Source organism: Gallus gallus, chromosome 13 (genome assembly GCF_016699485.2).
Source record: "Gallus gallus isolate bGalGal1 chromosome 13, bGalGal1.mat.broiler.GRCg7b, whole genome shotgun sequence".
In the NCBI taxonomy this organism is placed as follows: Eukaryota; Metazoa; Chordata; class Aves; order Galliformes; family Phasianidae; genus Gallus; species Gallus gallus.
In genome coordinates this window covers 13,439,621-13,457,217 of record NC_052544.1, presented here as the reverse complement: position 1 = coordinate 13,457,217, position 17,597 = coordinate 13,439,621, and the positions used below count along the sequence as shown (strand labels likewise).

Genomic DNA, 17,597 nt, shown 5'->3' with positions numbered 1-17,597 from the left:
TTGAATGCACTGTATTTTACCAATGAAAGTAAACAAAAAAACAACCATATCATCATTTGAACCATGCGTCTTTTCCTCAAATCCTCTTTGGAAATAAATTTCTCTAGGCATTCAGTGTTTAAACTTGTTAAACCCAGTTTCCTTTTTACTGTAACTTTGTGCTGAAAAGAAAATGAAAATACTACAGTTTGAGGGATTCTGCTTCAAGATTCATAAAGGTGTCAGAGAATAAGTTGATATTAGATTATTTGTAATGCTTAGGATCAACTAAGACACTTAGCACTTAGTTGCAAGAGGAGTTGTGTAGCCCTCTTAAACTAAATGTTAGTAATCCTTTTCAAACACTTGGTATTTTTTTTTCCTTCCCTCAAACATCGTGTTTAAAATTGAACACAGTTAAAGACGATAGTATTTTCTGTTTCTGACTATGTAAGCTAAATACTTAATTTTAAATTTTAGCTGGAAAGCCACATCTTGGGATGGAAAAGCAGCTCGTTCTTGTTGCTAATGCACATATGCATTGGGACCCAGATTATTCTGATGTGAAGCTGGTTCAGACTATGATGTTCCTATCTGAGGTAAAGAACATTATTGATAAAGCTTCTCGTAGTCTCAAGCCTGGTGTTGCAGGGGAACTTGGAACCATTCCACTTGTACTGTGCGCCGATCTCAATTCTCTGCCTGACTCTGGTAAGAGTACTATTCCTGTTGTCATTCTTTTTTCAGACTATTCCAAGTGTGTAACAATCCAAATGCTAAGGTCTCAATTTTTAAAGGGATTTTTAACCCAGGGAATACATTGTTTGATATTACAAGCTCTGAAAGTGCTAAGAAAATAAAAAGATGGAACCAATTCTTTCATGAGTGACTTTTTTGCCTGCTCTATTTTTGTTCTTCAGAATCATTTTGATTGTCGTCTTAAAACACAGGAATGGAAAAGAAGAAAATTCCAGAATAACTGTCAGTATTACTGTGTTGCTGATGGCTGTGGGTTCTTTTTTATGGTTGCTTTTAAGTGTGAAAATACGTATTCTTCTCTTTAAAAATGCAACCATACAATTGTTTTCTGCTGCTCAAATGTTTTAGGACTTCTAAAACTCAGTACATCTCCTACGAGAAAAGAATTCTTCAGAGCTCTTTAAAAATGTGCAGATTTCTTTGACAGAAATCTGGTCTGCTTTGTAGCCTCTTGGCTTTTTGGAGTCATTTTAGCCAAGCGGTGTTGAAAGCCAAGATTTATGTGTGAAGATGAGTAGGAGAAGTGGCCTACCAAGCACCTATGAAATCTTACTTCCATCTCTTTTATCTTCCCCAGCCCTCCCAAGACAGTCTGTTCTATTTAATTTTCTTTTTTTTTTTTTTCTAATCAATAAATCTGTCTTTGTCCTAGGTGGCATTTGCTCTTGACACACATAGATGCTATCTCACAATATCTCTTTAAGATCAACAGCAGACTACATTGTGTGTGCTTATATAACGCAGAAAATTGCACATACAGCTCAAAAAGTAATCCATGCACGCTTGCTGAATGCTTGTTAATACCTTATTGTGTATGTGCCTCTCCTGATAGGTGTTGTTGAATACTTGAGCACTGGTGGAGTGGAAACAAACCACAAAGATTTTAAGGAACTGAGATACAATGAAAGTCTTACTAACTTCAGCTGTAATGGAAAAAATGGAACAACAAATGGAAGAATTACACATGGTTTCAAGTTGAAGAGTGCCTATGAGAATGGTCTAATGCCTTATACAAATTACACGTTTGACTTCAAGGTAAGGACTTTGCTGTTGCTTGGAAAAAATTTTCCGTCTTTAAGTTTTATTAGTGGAAATCCAGTTAGTTAATTGTTTAACAAAGAAGTTAATGTTTAGGTAGCTAACAGTAAGCTTACCAAGTTCATTTAAAACAATTAAGACGTTTAGCACACAGAATGCCTGAAATTTCCATCTCCTAGAAATCAAGTTTTCCTTGCTCATGTTAGCATTATAGTAGTTCTGCAAGAAAAAGGGCACTGTTATCCTTCCCTGTAAATGAGATGATGTATTCTAATAATCTAAGCTAAATGACATAGTGGAATTTGGGCAGTCAAGCTGCCAATTCCAAAGAAATAATCCATGCTACTACTGGGAAAGAAAGATGGCTCTGTTCTTCTTCAAATTACATTTCTCTGATTTTAAGGCTTTGTAGGAGAATGGAAATTACAACCTTCAAAAGGAGAGCAGGAGTGATGTGGGGTGGAATTTTCACTTGTTTCTCTAATCTGTACTGGGCTGCCCACAGGACAGGAAATAGAAGTCTCCTAGATGGAAAATAAACTACAGCGAAGGAATGATAGCATTGCAGTTATTCCTAATACTGAATTCACCTTCTGTTTCAAAAAATAACTTGGGTAAAGATAATGTACTAATAATGCTATTTCCCTTCTTGTTTTAGGGTATTATTGACTACATCTTCTATTCTAAACCTCAGCTAAACATACTTGGCATTCTCGGACCTTTGGATCATCATTGGTTAATAGAGAACAATATAAGTGGTTGTCCGCATCCACTCATCCCTTCTGACCACTTCTCACTTTTTGCACAACTGGAGCTTTTGCTGCCTTTCCTGCCTCCTGTAAATGGAATCCATCTCCCAGGCAGGAGGTAGTTAAGTACATTTTAGAGGGTAACCTCAATCAAACTTGTACAATTGTAAAATCTGAATATAGAGGAGTGAGGTATGGCCAACAGGGATTTTTTTCTTAATAATCTTAATCTTAAATCTAATTATTTGCTAAAGACATAGTAAAAGCCAGGTGCTATCAACAGACATAATTCTGAGCCCACTATACTTTGTATACTGTTGACAGCGATCGGTGCATTTGCACCTTTCTTTAATACGTTGCAGTTAACCTTCCTGTTTCTTTTATCCAACGTGACATTTTCATGCCTTGAAATAGGGAATTGTTATACAGTATATTCTCTTTGCACAGTTATCTGTAGCACTACTTTTTTGAGGCCAGTAGGAACATCCACAGAACATTCTTCCATACTTCACTCCCTCCTTTTTCAGACTTGTTTGTAAAATATAGAATTTGAATTTAGCCTTTATTGATTGTATATGAACAACAGAAAACCTGATTTATGAAATTTTGTACTTTAAAAAAAAAAAAATCAGATTTGGAAAATGATTGTATTGTAAACTAAGGCTAAATTTTTATCTGCTTTCATGTGTTATAAAGGCCAGCTTGTAAAAGAGGTTGTCACAGGTTTTCTCTGCTAACGATTTGCACTGTTAGGGTTTTGTTAGCCCTTTTGTACTACTTTTTATGTTCACTTGAGAACGTTGCTTTTAAAATCCAAATCTATAAAATCTCAGTATCGTACAGAGGACTAAATACATACTATTGAGCTCTGATTTTTAAAAAGAGAAAAGCACGGAGTTCTCACGGAACATATAAGCTAAGCAGTGAATATAAGTAGACCTGTATGCATTGAAAGTTATTGCAGATGTGTATACTCTCAGATATTTTTCTCATCTCTAACTTTTGAAGTAAAATGTAGGGATACTTGTGTATAGCTTCCTCGTTTCTGTTTTAATACCTGTCCTATCTCCACTGTGCCTGCTTAAATTTGTTCTCAACTAGCACTGCCTGTGCATGCAGAGAGAGCCTGTGCATCCTCTTTTATTTTTTTAAATAACGTTAACACTTGTGAAAATTTTATGAAGATACTTTTGTATAAGCTGTGGCATCTTCTTTTTTTCCTTTGTGAAGCATTGGGTATCACACTCTGAACGTGTTCAGGTTATGGGTACACAGTTTCTAGCTTCTAATACCCATGCACTGCTTCTTTCGGTGTCATTGCACAGCGCTCTGTTTCCCACTAAGAATTATCATGTGAATTCTCCTTAGTTTGAGTGTGTTCCTCAGTTTCAGAGTACAATTCCTTGATGAAGAAAATAAAACCCTTACGTTTTCTATTGATGAAGCAGTGTAAAAATAAAAGCGTTTTCAAAACAGGTCCCAAAGACAATTCTTCAGATCATTTTTAAAGTGACCAAGTCTTATTTTTAAAGTGTCAAGACTAAAGTTATTGTGTACCCTCAGTGCCATTTGTGTCACGAAGCCAAGTATATGAAAGCTTACAAATTTAACTTGTGTATTTGTATTCTAAAAGAGAGACGTTATCACCTCCTTAAGCTAATACAACATTAATAATCAATGTAAAAAATTAAGTAAATGGAGATAGAAAGCTTGATCTTAAACAGCTTTTGTTTCAGCTGCGGGCAGGGAAGCAAAAGGACACTGAGCATTAAGAGAACTTTCTAAATATTAAGAATTTTTATATATATGGGAGAGTGGATTGGTAATAATGATTCAAAATTTTATTAAAAATTAGCAAGCACGTAAGAGTGCTCAGACCGTTCTGTTTTGAGCTGGAAGTGAACGTGACAAACAGTTCGGATATGTGAAATGTACATTTTTAAATTGCAGTAGAGGAAATTCTGATCTTGAATCCTTGTCTGGGACCTGATCTCTTGGGGTTATTTTGTTTTCGTTTTAGTTGTGAAAACACCAAACACGTCCAGTTTATAATCAGTACATTGAGATGCTGGTAGTATTGCTGTAGTAGACTTAATGCGTAGTGTTATTTTTTTCTGTTTGTTTTTTTTTTCTTTTTGTTGGTTATTATTATTTTTTTTCTTTTTGTAAAGTGTGAATAAAAAGTGTTTTACTCATGTTTCCTTAATGATGTCTTGGTAATGTACATCATGACCATTTCCAGTGACGACGAGCCAATTCAGCTTGTCCAACTGAGCAAACTGTTTTTCTTTTCTGAGGATCTGGATTGTGTATTGAGTCCAGAAAGCTTTACAGAAGGGGAAGGGAAGCACTTACTCATTTTGTATTTCTTAGAGGGGGGATAATTTACTTTAATAGATGCTGGAGCTTGAGTGCACTTGTTAGATTCAAAAGGTTTGAGCTTTATCCAGTATGTGTTCTCCTATATTTCTTAGTCTTAAAAATATTTGAATTTATTACATCATTAAAATGTGGCCTGTTGTGCTTTTGGAGACACAGCTGTCCCTGTTCAGTCACCTGGCAGTCTAAGGGTCCATTTAAGTAACCATTTCCTTCAGCTTTTATACTTGTCTGTCAGATCTCGACTAAAGACCCACTGAGTACATTTAAGGCACTCCTTTGACTTCACTGGGTTTTAACTGGACTACAGTGGTCACTCGAGAGAGGAGGGAATGAGAAATACTTTAAATACAGGGAAAGAACAGAAGGCACCAAAACGGAGCTGAGATAACCTTCTAAAGCAAATACATTCGTACGTCAAACAAATGTAACTCAAAAGTCTCGATTTCCAGCTATAGCATAGAATAAGGCAATAAACCATGTCTTCGCACAATCAAAACGTTTGCTTCATAGTTTTTGACTTAAAATGGTCATTTGCAGTATTTTGTTGGAGGTGGTTTTGGGTGTTGCCATAATGTACCTTCAGTGTTCTTGTTGTAAAAGCACGTACAGCGAAAGTCACAGAACATCAGTGGGACTCGTTGAGGTTTGAGCAGGCTATTTTCCACTTAAAATACGGTCGACCATATCTTGTCTACTTGTATTTACATTTGCAAAGAATTCTGGGATTCAAAATGTTAAATTGAGCATTCCTTTAGCTAAGAGAATTGATTACAAGATTGATTACAAGATGAATCTACGAGCTACTGCTTTAGAAGGACGTCAGTTGGGAGGGGTGGAGGGGGAAGGCATATAAGTCAGTGTCAGTGCATCTTGTAATTATTTTGTCCTTTTAGCTTTAAGAAAAAATAATAAATTTGGCCAACACTTGGACAAAACTGAGTTTGTTTGGAGCATTGTATGTAGGCATCTTTGGTGTAACTTCAGCAAGTCTCTCAAGTTTGGGCGTTTTGTGTTTTTGTTTGATTGGTTTTGGTTTTCTTGAGCAGACTTAGGTTATGGTTTGCTTTTTCAGCCACAAGGTAAAACCTGTATTAAAGACAAAATAATTACAATGTCATTGGAAACGGCAACTAATTACACTGTAAAACTTTAAAAGTAGTAATAATCAGTTAACTGCATAAGTAGCAAGCCTTTCTCATCCAGCCGGTCACAGTATTTTTTAGTATGTTAACTGCTATTCTTTTCTTTCGGTTGCATAAATTTGTAACACTTAAGTGTCTTGGTATGTTTAAGTAGTGTCTAAAATAGAATATCTTAGTCTTTATTCACAGTACTTCTGTATAACGTGTAATGCACTGGACTAACTCTTGTTTACCATTCATGTAACAAAAACCAGCACATTATCTGCACTAAGCTCAAAGAATGTTGCATTTGTCTATAGGCAGCTCTTCAATAAGATAAATGGGAAACTGAATATGGTCTGATGGTAAACAAGGGCTTTTACTGTTCTCTTCAGTGGAACTTTCTTCTTGGTCAAATTTTAACTAGTTAGTATTATATTTATATACAGGGTCTTCTTTTTCCTTACCAATGTATTTTCCTACTCATAGCTGACCAATAAATCCAATATCTGTTTCAAACCTTCTTGAAGTCTAATTCATATTTTAACCTAGTTCTGAAAGCTTCTTCTCGAGGTACACGTGTAGCCAAAGTAAATGAAGGATGTCAGTGGTAAAATGGAAGCAAGTGAGCAACCTGATAATCCCAGGACGTCTTTCCTGTACTCCATAGAACTGAGGACCAAAAAAACTTTTGAATCAATTGGGCTTGGACTGCAAAATCAAGAACTGGTTAAAAATGCCTCCAGACTTTGTGGAAAACATGTCCAAACAAAATACGAAGCCTGTGATCAAATTAGACTGCAGCTCTGTGTCTTCATATCTGGCTATCCTCTGGTATTCACAGTAAGGTGGGTTGTGTAGCAGTGCAGGAGCCATGGGTTTGCTCTGTGACCCATCTCCTTCCTACCCCAGAAGGCCCAAGACAGACTTGGGATCGCAACAGGAAGGAATTCAGAGGTTCCTCTTTTCGTTAGTGTACTGCAGAAGAGGAACAAAGTGAGGATTTCTTTGATCTTTCTTTTCAGAATGAGATTCAAGGTAACTTGTGTCCTTAATTCATTTTATTATGACTTGCTTTCTGCAGTATTTTCTCCTGCAACAGAGTGTATGCAGGCTTTTATGGCCACAAAGGCTTCAGTGGTGTTTTGTTTTCTGTGACATTCCCATCAGTAACTGCAGAAAACAAAACATCCGAGCATATTTGCTGTGTAAAGCCCTGGAACACAGAAGACTTCTCACAGACACTCCTGTGTTGTTTCAGAGCTCGTGCTCTGTATGCTGGCACTGCTTTTGACATAAATGGTCTTGTTCAGTGTTTCCATAAGTGCCACACACCGCAGTGCTGACCTGTTTGTATTTTTAGAATTCAGTGTTGAGAAGCAGCTGTAAGTCCTTAACAGAACCATGAGTCCAATAGTGATTCCTGCAATGATTTCTCTTTGGTTTTAAAATTCTCCCCAACACGTTTGCTGTCTTGCCACTAGATGGTGCGTGCAACACGGGCTTTATGTGCACAGGGAGGCTGTGTGTTGGAGAGTGGCACCCAGAAAATGGGGCTTGTGGAGTTATTCTTTAAAGTACTTGCAGAAATTCAGGCCCAGGAACTAATATTTTTCAGTTGGTCTGTTAACATCCATGTGAATTTAATACTGGTTTTATAAATACAGCTGCTCTGATGGGAATTAAAAAGACCGGCTTTAACTACAGTTATTTTAAAACGGTGGAGTGCCGAATCAGTCTGGCCGGACTCTGAGTTACTGTCCCATGTGCACCAGCTCTTCGGAGGGGGCACAGGGTTATTTTATGGTGTGAGCTTTCCAAAATGGTGCAGGTGACCACTGCAGGGCATTTCTTACCTACTGCCGTGAGTGGTGGAGGTGTCTTAAAACATCTGGAGTTGATCTGGGTGAGGGAAGGCAAAGAATCTGAGAACAAGGTAAGTGCCAAGGACAAGAATATGGAAAAACCTGGCATCCTCAAAGGGTGAGTTTTATGCTTGCTTTCTCACTTTTCATCTTACCCTCCTAACCACAGGCACTAAATGTTTGCTCTCTGAACGTTCACTTACTCTGCATGGAAAGCAGTAAAGTTAATTAAGCAGTGGGGACCTTTGGTGTGTTTGAATATTTTCTTCTTCCAAAAATAAGCCCAATATTCTCATGTATTTCCAGTTTTAAAAAGCTATGGAAGCTATGCTCTAGTTAAATCTTCAGAGTGTGTCTGTAGACAGCATTCCTTTGTTATAGGAATGTTTTGTGTTTATTATAACAAACATACATTACTTAAAATAAAAACCATTGGGTTCTAATGGCCACAAAGGTTTCAGTTCTAGCTAATGTTTGATGGGATGCTGGTTTCTTCTTCCTTTTTTCTCACTATCTCTCTAGTTACAAAGAGCATTCAGAGTGCAGGCTGCTCCTTCTGGGTCGAGGCAGTGAGTTCACGGCAGTTTCTCTGTACTAGCTGATGGTGTTGGTGGCTCCTCAGAGGCTGCTCTTATTGGTTCTATTTCTTTTCTTCCTTCTTTAAAGAAAATAGCAGACCAGTTAATAGTCTGCCTTTTGGCCAGGGACACTGAGACCTGTTGTACCTCAACCCCTGAACCAACCGGGTCAGTGGGTTTGCTCAGCCCAGCATCAGGACAGCACGGAGATGCAGGTCAGCTGGGGGAAAGTCTGTGCTGCCATTTCTGACCTTTGACCACTGACTTTAAGCCAATGGAATGGGAGAAACAGCTTAACTTACCCAAAATATTTTAAGATTTCTCGTAGGCAGAGGGAATGCGTGGTGAGGGAAAGCATCCTGCTTCACATCATGTCTGGCAACGTGATATCCTGTGGTCAGGCTGTTGTTGCAAACATGTTGAACACCAGACAAGCTCAGACCTTTCTTTCTCGGTTAGCCGTTGTCTGCAATGCTCTGGGCTCTGTGGTGGTGTGCTCCGGTTTCAGCTGGCGTGTGGGAGAGCATCACCCATTGGTTGTGGTGTCTGGATGTGAAGACCCATGTTCTTCTTGCCAGGATTGTGCTCTCAGAGGTCACTGGGGGCACATGCTGAATATAGCTGCTATTATTTACTGGCAGCAAAAAGTGCCATGCAGTGCCCAATGGGAGAAAAGGAAGTTAGATGTACTTGGCTTGGAAACTGCATGTGGACCCACAAAAACCCAACGGATAGGGCAAGTGTGTGTGCAGAGACTGTGACACCAAGAACAGGAATTCAGAGTCTGCTGAGTTGCTGCTCTGGTGTTTATGCTCCTTGTTGGACCCAGTCCTGAGCCTTTGGCATGTCAGTACCATTTAAATAAGCTTTCACATTTGACGGTGTCAAACTGTGGTCCCATCCGGTTACATAACTGCCAGCAGCCAGCCTGCCGTGTTGTTAACATCTATCTTTGTGTTACTCGTGTATTGCAGGAACTATGCAAATGAATGACGAGGAAGAACATGCCCAGGGCAGCAGCACGTGCTCTCCTGTCTGCAGCACAGTTCTTTGCTGTCTGGAAGATTACAGCCACTGCCACTAATCTTGTTCTGTCTAAATGTTTCTTCTTGTAGGTCTGGCTGATCTTACGAATCCTCCTTCTTCCCCTAAGAGTTGTTCCCGCTCTATAGAGCACAACTTGTGGAAGGTCGTGGGTGTCACTGCTGCAGAGTGGACTGTGCTGCGCTCCCCTGCTCAGCCTGCTCTGTTGCCCGATCCATAGGGAATACAGGTCTGTGTTTTCTGTGGAAATGAGAGGGAGCTGAAACAAGTCGCGATGGCTGCTGTGGAACAGGGTGCCAGGGACTGCAGCAGAGCAGTGAGAGCTTGCAGGCCGACTGGTCTGTTATGATACAGGCAAGAAGCAGTACTCATGTGCTCCCTGCAAACCCCATGCAGCAGGGCTGTGAGGTGTCTCCCACTGCACTGCAGTGTGGTGCTGGGTTTTTGTAAGGGAAGGGATGAGGCCTTGTGACGGAGCCTGCTGCTGGGGGTGGTAGCTAGGGAGGAATCTTTTCTAAATCTGGACACTACCAGCTCAGCCCTTCAGGCAAGCACAGTGCTGAACATCTCCGGTATTTCTTTGACCCAGTTAGCAAAGCACAAATGTTCCTGATCACAGGGCTGTCTAATCCTGTAGAATCCTGCTGAGTTTTGTCTCGCTGGCATTCCCTCAGCAACTGCCTCCAGGAGCAGCCCCTGCACCAGCAGCGGGCAGGGCACGGCCTGTCCATAGGAACCAACCGCCTTTGGCTCTTCCTGCAGTGCTGTGTGCAGACAAAGCAGCTCTGAGCGGCAGCCGCCATGTTGGGCCGCCACACACCTCAGGAGCAGGCCGTGCCTGCGGCCTCATGGCGCTGTGTGTGCCGGGGCCTGCTGGGCTGGGCTGGGCCTCCTCCACTCTCATCTGGTTCTCAGCAGTATCTGAGGAGGTTAAAGTTTGGATAACAGGAAAAACTTCTCCAAAAGAGTGGTTGGGCTGCCCAGCACGTGGTGGGGTCACCGCCTCCGGAGGAGTTCCATAAACATGGAGCTGTGGCGCTGAGGGATGTGGTCAGAGGACAATGGCGGTAGGTGAGCAGTTGGATGGGATGATCTGTGGGGTCTTTTCCAACCTCAATGTTACTGTGATCCTATGATTCTAAAGGCCTTTCTCAAAGCTGAGCTGTGAGGCAGTGCCCTGTTGGGTGAGGTGTCAGGGAACGGACACTGTAGCCCAGTACCTCTGGTATAAACCAGTCTCCCACATTCCTGTCACCAAGGAAAAACAAAACAAAAACCCATTCAACTGAACTCAAATGACTTGTGTAGTCACAGGCCAGCACCAATCATGCTGGGGCAGCCTCCCTGCTGGCTCCTTCCTTGCCTGACTGCCAGGCTGCACAGCCTTCCCCGAGCTCACAGCGGGCCCAGGGCCTTTCAGCCTGAGCAGCTTAAAAACAAAGACAAGAAATGATTGACAAAATGCTAATGTGTGCAAGTGAATAAACTAATAATTTCATTTCTCTCATTGGCTGCTAATAGAAATCTGTGCTTTAATTGCAGCAGGATTTTTTTCTTATTATGACCCCATTCCTAAGCACTTAGAGGCTCCCTTTGGTTTTGGATGGCATTTGGTCAGATGTTATGTAGCAACCAGATGATATTCCAAAAATGCCTGGGTTTTCTGCAGCTCTTTGCAACAGTCCCTGGAAGTGCTGCCTCCAGGAGCTTTATTTCCAGGAAAGCTGTGATTGCCAGGGACATTGGATGGGAATTTACACAATGTGTATTTTGCATCAGCTCTATCTTGTGTCAGGCAAATTCAGTTACTCTTGAGAAGCCCAAAGCATGGGGAAAGGCCATGAGACCAAGATGTGGTGTTACAGGGTTCATTGTTGCTATCCGCTGTGATTTCGATGCCAGCCACAAAAAATAAATGGGGGCTGTGGTGAGCAAGGCAAACAGCTGAGCCGGAAGGATGGTCAAACACAAGACTGCAAGCTTGTGCTTTTTGAGCTCGTACATCTGAGATGGGAGCAGGAGGCCTCTGCCTGGGTACTGCAGGATGTGTCACTGACAGTGCAGCTCCCTGTGCAGCAACAGATGTAGCACTGCCTCCCACTGCCACCAGGACAGAGAGGCTTCCCTGCTCCTTTCATCTGTGAATGCATTTGGCTGTTGTTTTGGATCTCTTTTATGCCTGTGTTTATTGCTGCAGATGCAAAACTCTTGGCCATTAATCACATTGCTGATGGGACATACAAGGCTTTTTTTTTTTTTTTTTTTTTTTTTTTTTGAAGCTAAGAGATTCCTTCTTAGTCACTAAATGCAGTTTAACTTCATTGTACACCATTTATCATTACTCTCCATTTGTAGAGACTCAAAGTTAGCTAAAAACACTCTCAGTGAGTAATTAGGCCCAACTGTGGCATTCCAGGGCAAGGGGAAAACTTGATGCACAATCCACACAGCTGCTAACCTCTGTAGAGGGACCCCATATCTCACCTCAGGCTTGGATCTGTTTCCCCTAAATTAGGCTCTGTATTTTCTATCAAAGCTTTAAGATTTTTATTTGTTTTTTTTTCTTAAAAAAAAGCTGCTTTTACACTACTACTGTACTACACTACTACTACACTAGTACTCTCATTTAAACTTTTCAGAAACTGGCTTTGCTGACTTCACACAAGGGCCTCCTGCACAGACCTTCTCCATTTCCCATCTTGCCTTTGTGTCCTCTCTTTAGGACAAGCGCATTCCTGACCCTTTCCTGTTTCTAAACACATTACATCAGTTCATGCCTTAGTTTCTGACCAATACAGTCTTTCTATCTGCAGAGAGACCCTACCTGCAGTGCATTTGCTCCTTGGAGTGCTGTGGCTGTTCTGCACTGTGCTGATACCCAGATACCATTAGCCAGGCTCTCAGAGCTGTTGCTTCCTCATCCTTGCTCTGAGCTGATGGTAACTGTTGTCCTTTACAGCCCTCCTTTTCCTCTTCCGCCGCTTCTTTGTGCTAATTCTGTTGAATTCTCTTAGGGCTGGTTGTGGCATTGATGAGAAAAGAAGGGGACAGCTTTGTTTCTGCCTGTCTTTGGTTTTCTGGTCATGGTTTTTTGTGTCCAAGTGCATTCATTGCTTGCAGCAGTAAAAGTCTGCATGACCACATGAATGAAGTTGTATGTTAGCCTACACATCGTCTGTGAACAGGTTGTGAAGGCTGAGACTGAAAGCTACTGGTGGGATTTGGATGCCAACATCACCTGAGCTTGTCTGTGCCTCTCTTTGCTGCACTCCGAAGCTTCCTCCCCCCCCCAAGGGTTTTAGGTTTCTAGGGAGCTCAGTTGGGAAAGTTTGAGAATTCACAGGAATATATGGCAGCCGAGGAGGAATCTCAGTGCTGGGGGCACTCTGAAGCAGCTGCATGGTGCCATGCACTGGTCTGGCTGTGAGGGTGGATGTTATCATCAGGAGCCTTGTCGGGGGGGGGTCTGAGAATGCACAGCATCACCAGTTTGATGCAGGCCTAATGCCTGGGCCTGGATCTGGGCAGGCAGAATGGCGTTACAAGGCATTGCTCCTGTGCTTGGGGCCTGCTGTGCAATGAGCAGGTGTTTGTGTAGTGAGCCCTGAGCCATTGGTCACAGCCTGCCCTGCACCTGGAGGTTCACTCATGGGCCTGCAAGAACAGAGAATGCTGCTTGGTGTAAGGGTTTTATTTGCTTTCTTGGTCAAACACGGTGATACATGCAGTTGGCACAAAACTTGCTAGGCATTAGTGTCTTAAACATGGACAGAAACCGAAATGTCCGCATAGCAATGAGGGCAAACATGTCCTCCATCCCTATACAAACCCAAGAGGGAAGGGCAGAAGAGGGGGAGGCAGAGCCCGTGTGGCCTTGTTCAGCTCAGGCTCTCTGTAAACCCTAAAAAAGCTGCAGCCGCCTTCGCCTTTGTTCTTGCTGTGTGGTTAGTCTGAAAATGGAGATGAGAAGCAGTTTGGCTCCGGAGCATTAATGAGTTTCAACAGGAATAAAAATATTTGAGGTAAGAGATGTGAGAATGAGCAGTTCAGATTCTCTCACCTTTTGATCCTTGAGTATATTTACACTTGTGTTGGTACCGGGCAGAAGTTGCAGTCTGATTTAATCTACTCAGGGGTGTTTCAGAAGCCACCTGTGAGCACTTCTATAATGGCAGCTTTGCGGTGGTATTTCCCGTCCTGGCTGCAGTTGAGCAAACAGCCCAGTCCTCATGTCTGCTCCGTGCCAAAGGATTGATTTGTGGCAGTGGCAGCAATAACTGCACTGGCATTACTTAGCAGTTCTCTCACCCGCTCCTCTTGCAGTGCTGTGCGCTGTGACTGTGGGACTGTGACAGTGTGTGAAGGCTTCAGGAGACAAAGTTGTCTCAGTGAGGCGGTTAGGGGATGACCTGGATCCCACAGCAGCACTGCTCCTCCTGCAGACATCCCACACAGCATGAGCAGCAAAGGGGCTGTCCTGGGGACTTCTTGTGATGTTTTTTTTTCCTTCATGTTTCGGTCTCACAGCACCAGGCATAGAAAAGTCAGTGTGGTTAGCATGGCCAGGTGGGGGAAACTAGAGAAGCACACAGATGAAGGGAAACACAGACACAATCCATACGTGCACAGAGCTTTCTCAGCTCCCAGCTGTGCTCCCACCCAGCACAGACAGCAGTGCAGACACCGATGGGACCCTGATTTCTTGCAGCACCAGACCAGCGTTAGCAATGCTCACCCAGGGCACTCATCCCCAAAAAGGTTAGATTGTGACATGAAAGTCATAAACTTTTGCAGTGCTAAGGAAGGGGAAAAGTCCCACCCAGAGCAGTTTCAGTATTTTTCATGTTGTCCTCTAACACATCCTCATCACAGGCTTCTTACAGCTATTAAAAGTATTCCTTTACATGAAAGCACTACCAGATGACTGACCCAGTGGTATTCTGGTGTTGATGCAGTGATCTATGCTGTGTGTCTCAGTGAATGCATATGTCAGTGAGGGCATATTTAGTACTGTCCAAGCACCATTCAGAATGTTCCTTTCAGAATAACTGTACCCAAGCGTGTGAAACATCTGGCTGCTTGGCATCTGCTGTGAAATGGCAGTAGGTGTGTGGGTTGTTGTTTCTTTTTCCTTCAGATTACTTCTTCAAGACAGATGGCTCTTCAATTTCCTCCATGCTCAGGGCAGTTCAAGGCAATAGGTGTGGGGCAATGCTTTATGAACCGTTGTCTTTCCAAAATGAGAATTAATTGCTGCTTTCTCAGAGGACTGGACTCCAAGTTGTCCATTTGCCCACTGATGAGGGGTAAGATGGATCACAAAAGGTTTTCTGACTTGCATGCACATTCAAGCCATGTTTTCCACATAAGGACTCCAGGGAGAGCTTCTAGAGCACAGGGTGTTTATTTCTTGCAAACAACATTATTTGGAACAGATACTTTTTCACACTTCAGCAATGGCTGGGAGCAAACAAGCCTTTATCTTTGCTTCTTTCCACATGCATCTATGCTCTGAAATCCAATTATGGATCACAGCTTTTTTAGCTGCCTGGAAGCACTCAGAGTATCTCTGTTTACTGGGAACATCACCCACTGCGTTTTTGTCACAGTGAGAAGTTTCTCTCCCTTCTTTTTCGTCAGCACCCACTGCCTCAAACAAACTCTGCCTCCTTACAGAGCAGCGCAAGAGCCGATTTCCTAGTAGCTTCCCTCTGCCTGAGCACAGCAATAGCTCTTCAGTGTTAATAAACCTGGGAGCATCTTCCTTTTGACTGTGATTGCTCCCTACAACCGCTCCCTCATCCCTTCTGAGACACCTCAGCTCTGAGCAGAGCGTTTCTTTCTGCATTGGCCTTGGAGAGGGAAACCTTGGAAAACTGAACATCCGTGGGAAATGTGGTTTTCCTGGGGCTTCTTCTTTCATGGCTGGGGGATGAAGGGAGTCCAGGTGGCTGGAGGAGATGCACTGTGAGGAGTCAGTGCTGGAGCTTTTGCTCCACAAACCCTTGGAGGAGCAGAGGTTTCCTGTGCGCCTGTAGATCTGTGCCAGGGGGTCCTCTCTAGACCAGAAGTCGGCTTCTGCATCATCAGGAGCAGATGTAGCTTTTCCCAGTGGCATCACATTTGAGATGAAATTGGTCAATTTACATGCTGACATTTCTTTCTGGGATGGGGACCATGACATGGCTTCCAGGGTCTGCAGGATTCTTCTGTTCCGAACCCTATGGCTGCTTTCCGGAATGCCTGGGAAGGTGGGCCTGGCAAGGTGGCAGATAGATTGAATGTAGTCATCGCTAGAGTACAAGTCTGGGTTGGTTGAAGTGTTTGCAGTGTGCTTTGGGTTGCTGGTTAGGTCTTCCATTGCTTCCTCGTGGGTTTCGCAGATGGTTGGGAGAGGCTTTGAAACACTCAATCTTATCCGGGGAGCCATGGCTGCAAAGACAGACAAGGTAAGATCAGCACGGGAAACAGCCATGGTAAGGAAATCCTGGGGTTGTTGCTCTGAAATCCGTGCTACTGGATCCACTCAATATTTCCTTATGGCCTAGAGTGGTGTTTACAGAAGCATCACTCTGTAATACTGCCAGGATTTTCATATCTATAATTTCCAGAAGAGCCCATAGGTACAAAGGAAGCCATATTGTTAAGTGCAATAGCAAATAAAAGGTTCATTAAAGATATTTATGGGGATAAGCAACTGCACTCCCTTCTGAACTAATGCACAGTTATGTGCTACAGCAGTGCTCTGCTTGAGCACCAGCTTGTCTCGTGTCCAGCCTGTAACCCCAGGGGACATCTCCTCTCCCTGTTCAATCCTCAGCTGGCCCACTCACTGCAGCAGGGCTCTGGTTCACACTTGGTCTCGTCCTGCAAGAGCAGATCTCAAAAGGTGGGGAGCACTGTGTGGGTGGCACAGCATCACAGCTGGTTTGCTCTACAAGCCTCAGCAAGGCAGAGGTGGTAACATACAAAGGTTTGGTTTTGTCTCTACCAGTGGTTCATAAATTTAGTTATGTGTTGCTAGAGCCTTACCTGACAGCTGATGTTGCTTCACGTCCTTTTTATGCATATAGCAGTCCTCTACTCTTTTTGGCCTGGCCTTCCCTCAGACTACCCCCACTGGTTAGGTAAAGCCCTTTTTTATAAATATTTCCTCTTGCATTGGATGCTTACTATGGGGTTATTTCATTTATATCAAAACACACTTTCCTGTGCTTTGTTTAGCTCACGCTTTGGCAGAAATAACCATATCACCTGCATACTATATACTTTTTTTTCCACTCCCCCCCCCCCACCAACCCCTGTGGAATTCATATGTGAATAATCTGTCAGCACCATCCAGCCTGGCTGTGTGACTGAACAAAAGTGCTCTGCTTGCTGTTTGAATGCCTCACTTGTCTCTGCTGGGAGGAAGCCTGGCTTTGCTGAAGCTCTGCAGGGCCGCAGCTCCCACATACACACAGGGATCACCCAGGTGCCCAGCCCTACCCGCACTGCTGCTCCTGGCTTCCCCTTCAGGTGCTCCTGGCAATGCCAACCAAGGTGAGATTTGCTGAACTCAGAGCAGGAGATGCTTCTTTTAAACCTTGGGGCCTGTATATTATCCTTTCTTTATTCCATACAGCGCTCCTTTCCTTTCACCTCTCTAAGCACCAAGAGGAAGGCTTGTCCCCCCCCCCCCCCCCCAACCCAGTGCCAGGGCATGCAGCACAGGGTGACTCATGGGCACATCATCAGCTCTGCCCCACACAACTCATTAACAGAGCCCTGCCACCATCTCCTTCTTCCCGGAGTAAACAGTGACTTATAGATGGACAGCACAATGCTTCCAATGGGATAGAATGGTTCCAGCCTGGATGCCATCCCTGCTGCTGCCACACCATGCAGAGGTCACCTCCCCATCATCACCTGCAACCACCCACTGTCACCTCTCAGCACCTGCCATCGCCTACCAATGCCCATCTCCCCTGCCCCCACCCATGGCCTCCCAGTGCCCAGCACCACCTCCCAGCTGCTCCCCGCTCCTTCCCCACCTGTGTCCATCCCAGCCACCCTGGGCACAACGCTCCATGACCTGATACC

At 43.4% G+C, this 17,597-nt stretch overlaps 2 protein-coding genes across 9 annotated transcripts in view; one reads left to right on the top strand and one right to left on the bottom strand.

The window, feature by feature from the left end:
• The window catches only part of CNOT6 (CCR4-NOT transcription complex subunit 6), a 36,187-nt gene extending 29,640 nt beyond the window's left edge, over window positions 1-6,547 (top strand). For all 5 annotated transcript variants that reach the window (XM_046900455.1, XM_040647193.2, XM_040647192.2 and 2 more), the window contains exons 10-12: window positions 460-690; window positions 1,571-1,773; window positions 2,435-6,547. In XM_046900455.1, the coding sequence (XP_046756411.1) occupies window positions 460-690; window positions 1,571-1,773; window positions 2,435-2,647 (647 nt within the window). In that variant the 3' untranslated portion in view covers window positions 2,648-6,547. The remainder of the gene's footprint in view (window positions 1-459; window positions 691-1,570; window positions 1,774-2,434) is intronic.
• Window positions 6,548-13,191: 6,644 nt separating this feature from the next.
• The window catches only part of ADAMTS2 (ADAM metallopeptidase with thrombospondin type 1 motif 2), a 236,217-nt gene continuing 231,811 nt past the window's right edge, over window positions 13,192-17,597 (bottom strand). For 3 of the 4 annotated variants that reach the window (XM_040647190.2, XM_414611.8, XM_040647189.1), the window contains one exon: window positions 13,192-15,947. The gene's annotated coding sequence lies outside the window, so the exon portion shown is untranslated. Of the gene's footprint in view, window positions 15,948-16,547; window positions 16,635-17,597 lie in introns of all 4 variants that reach the window. The other variant, XM_040647187.2, reaches the window with a different exon arrangement.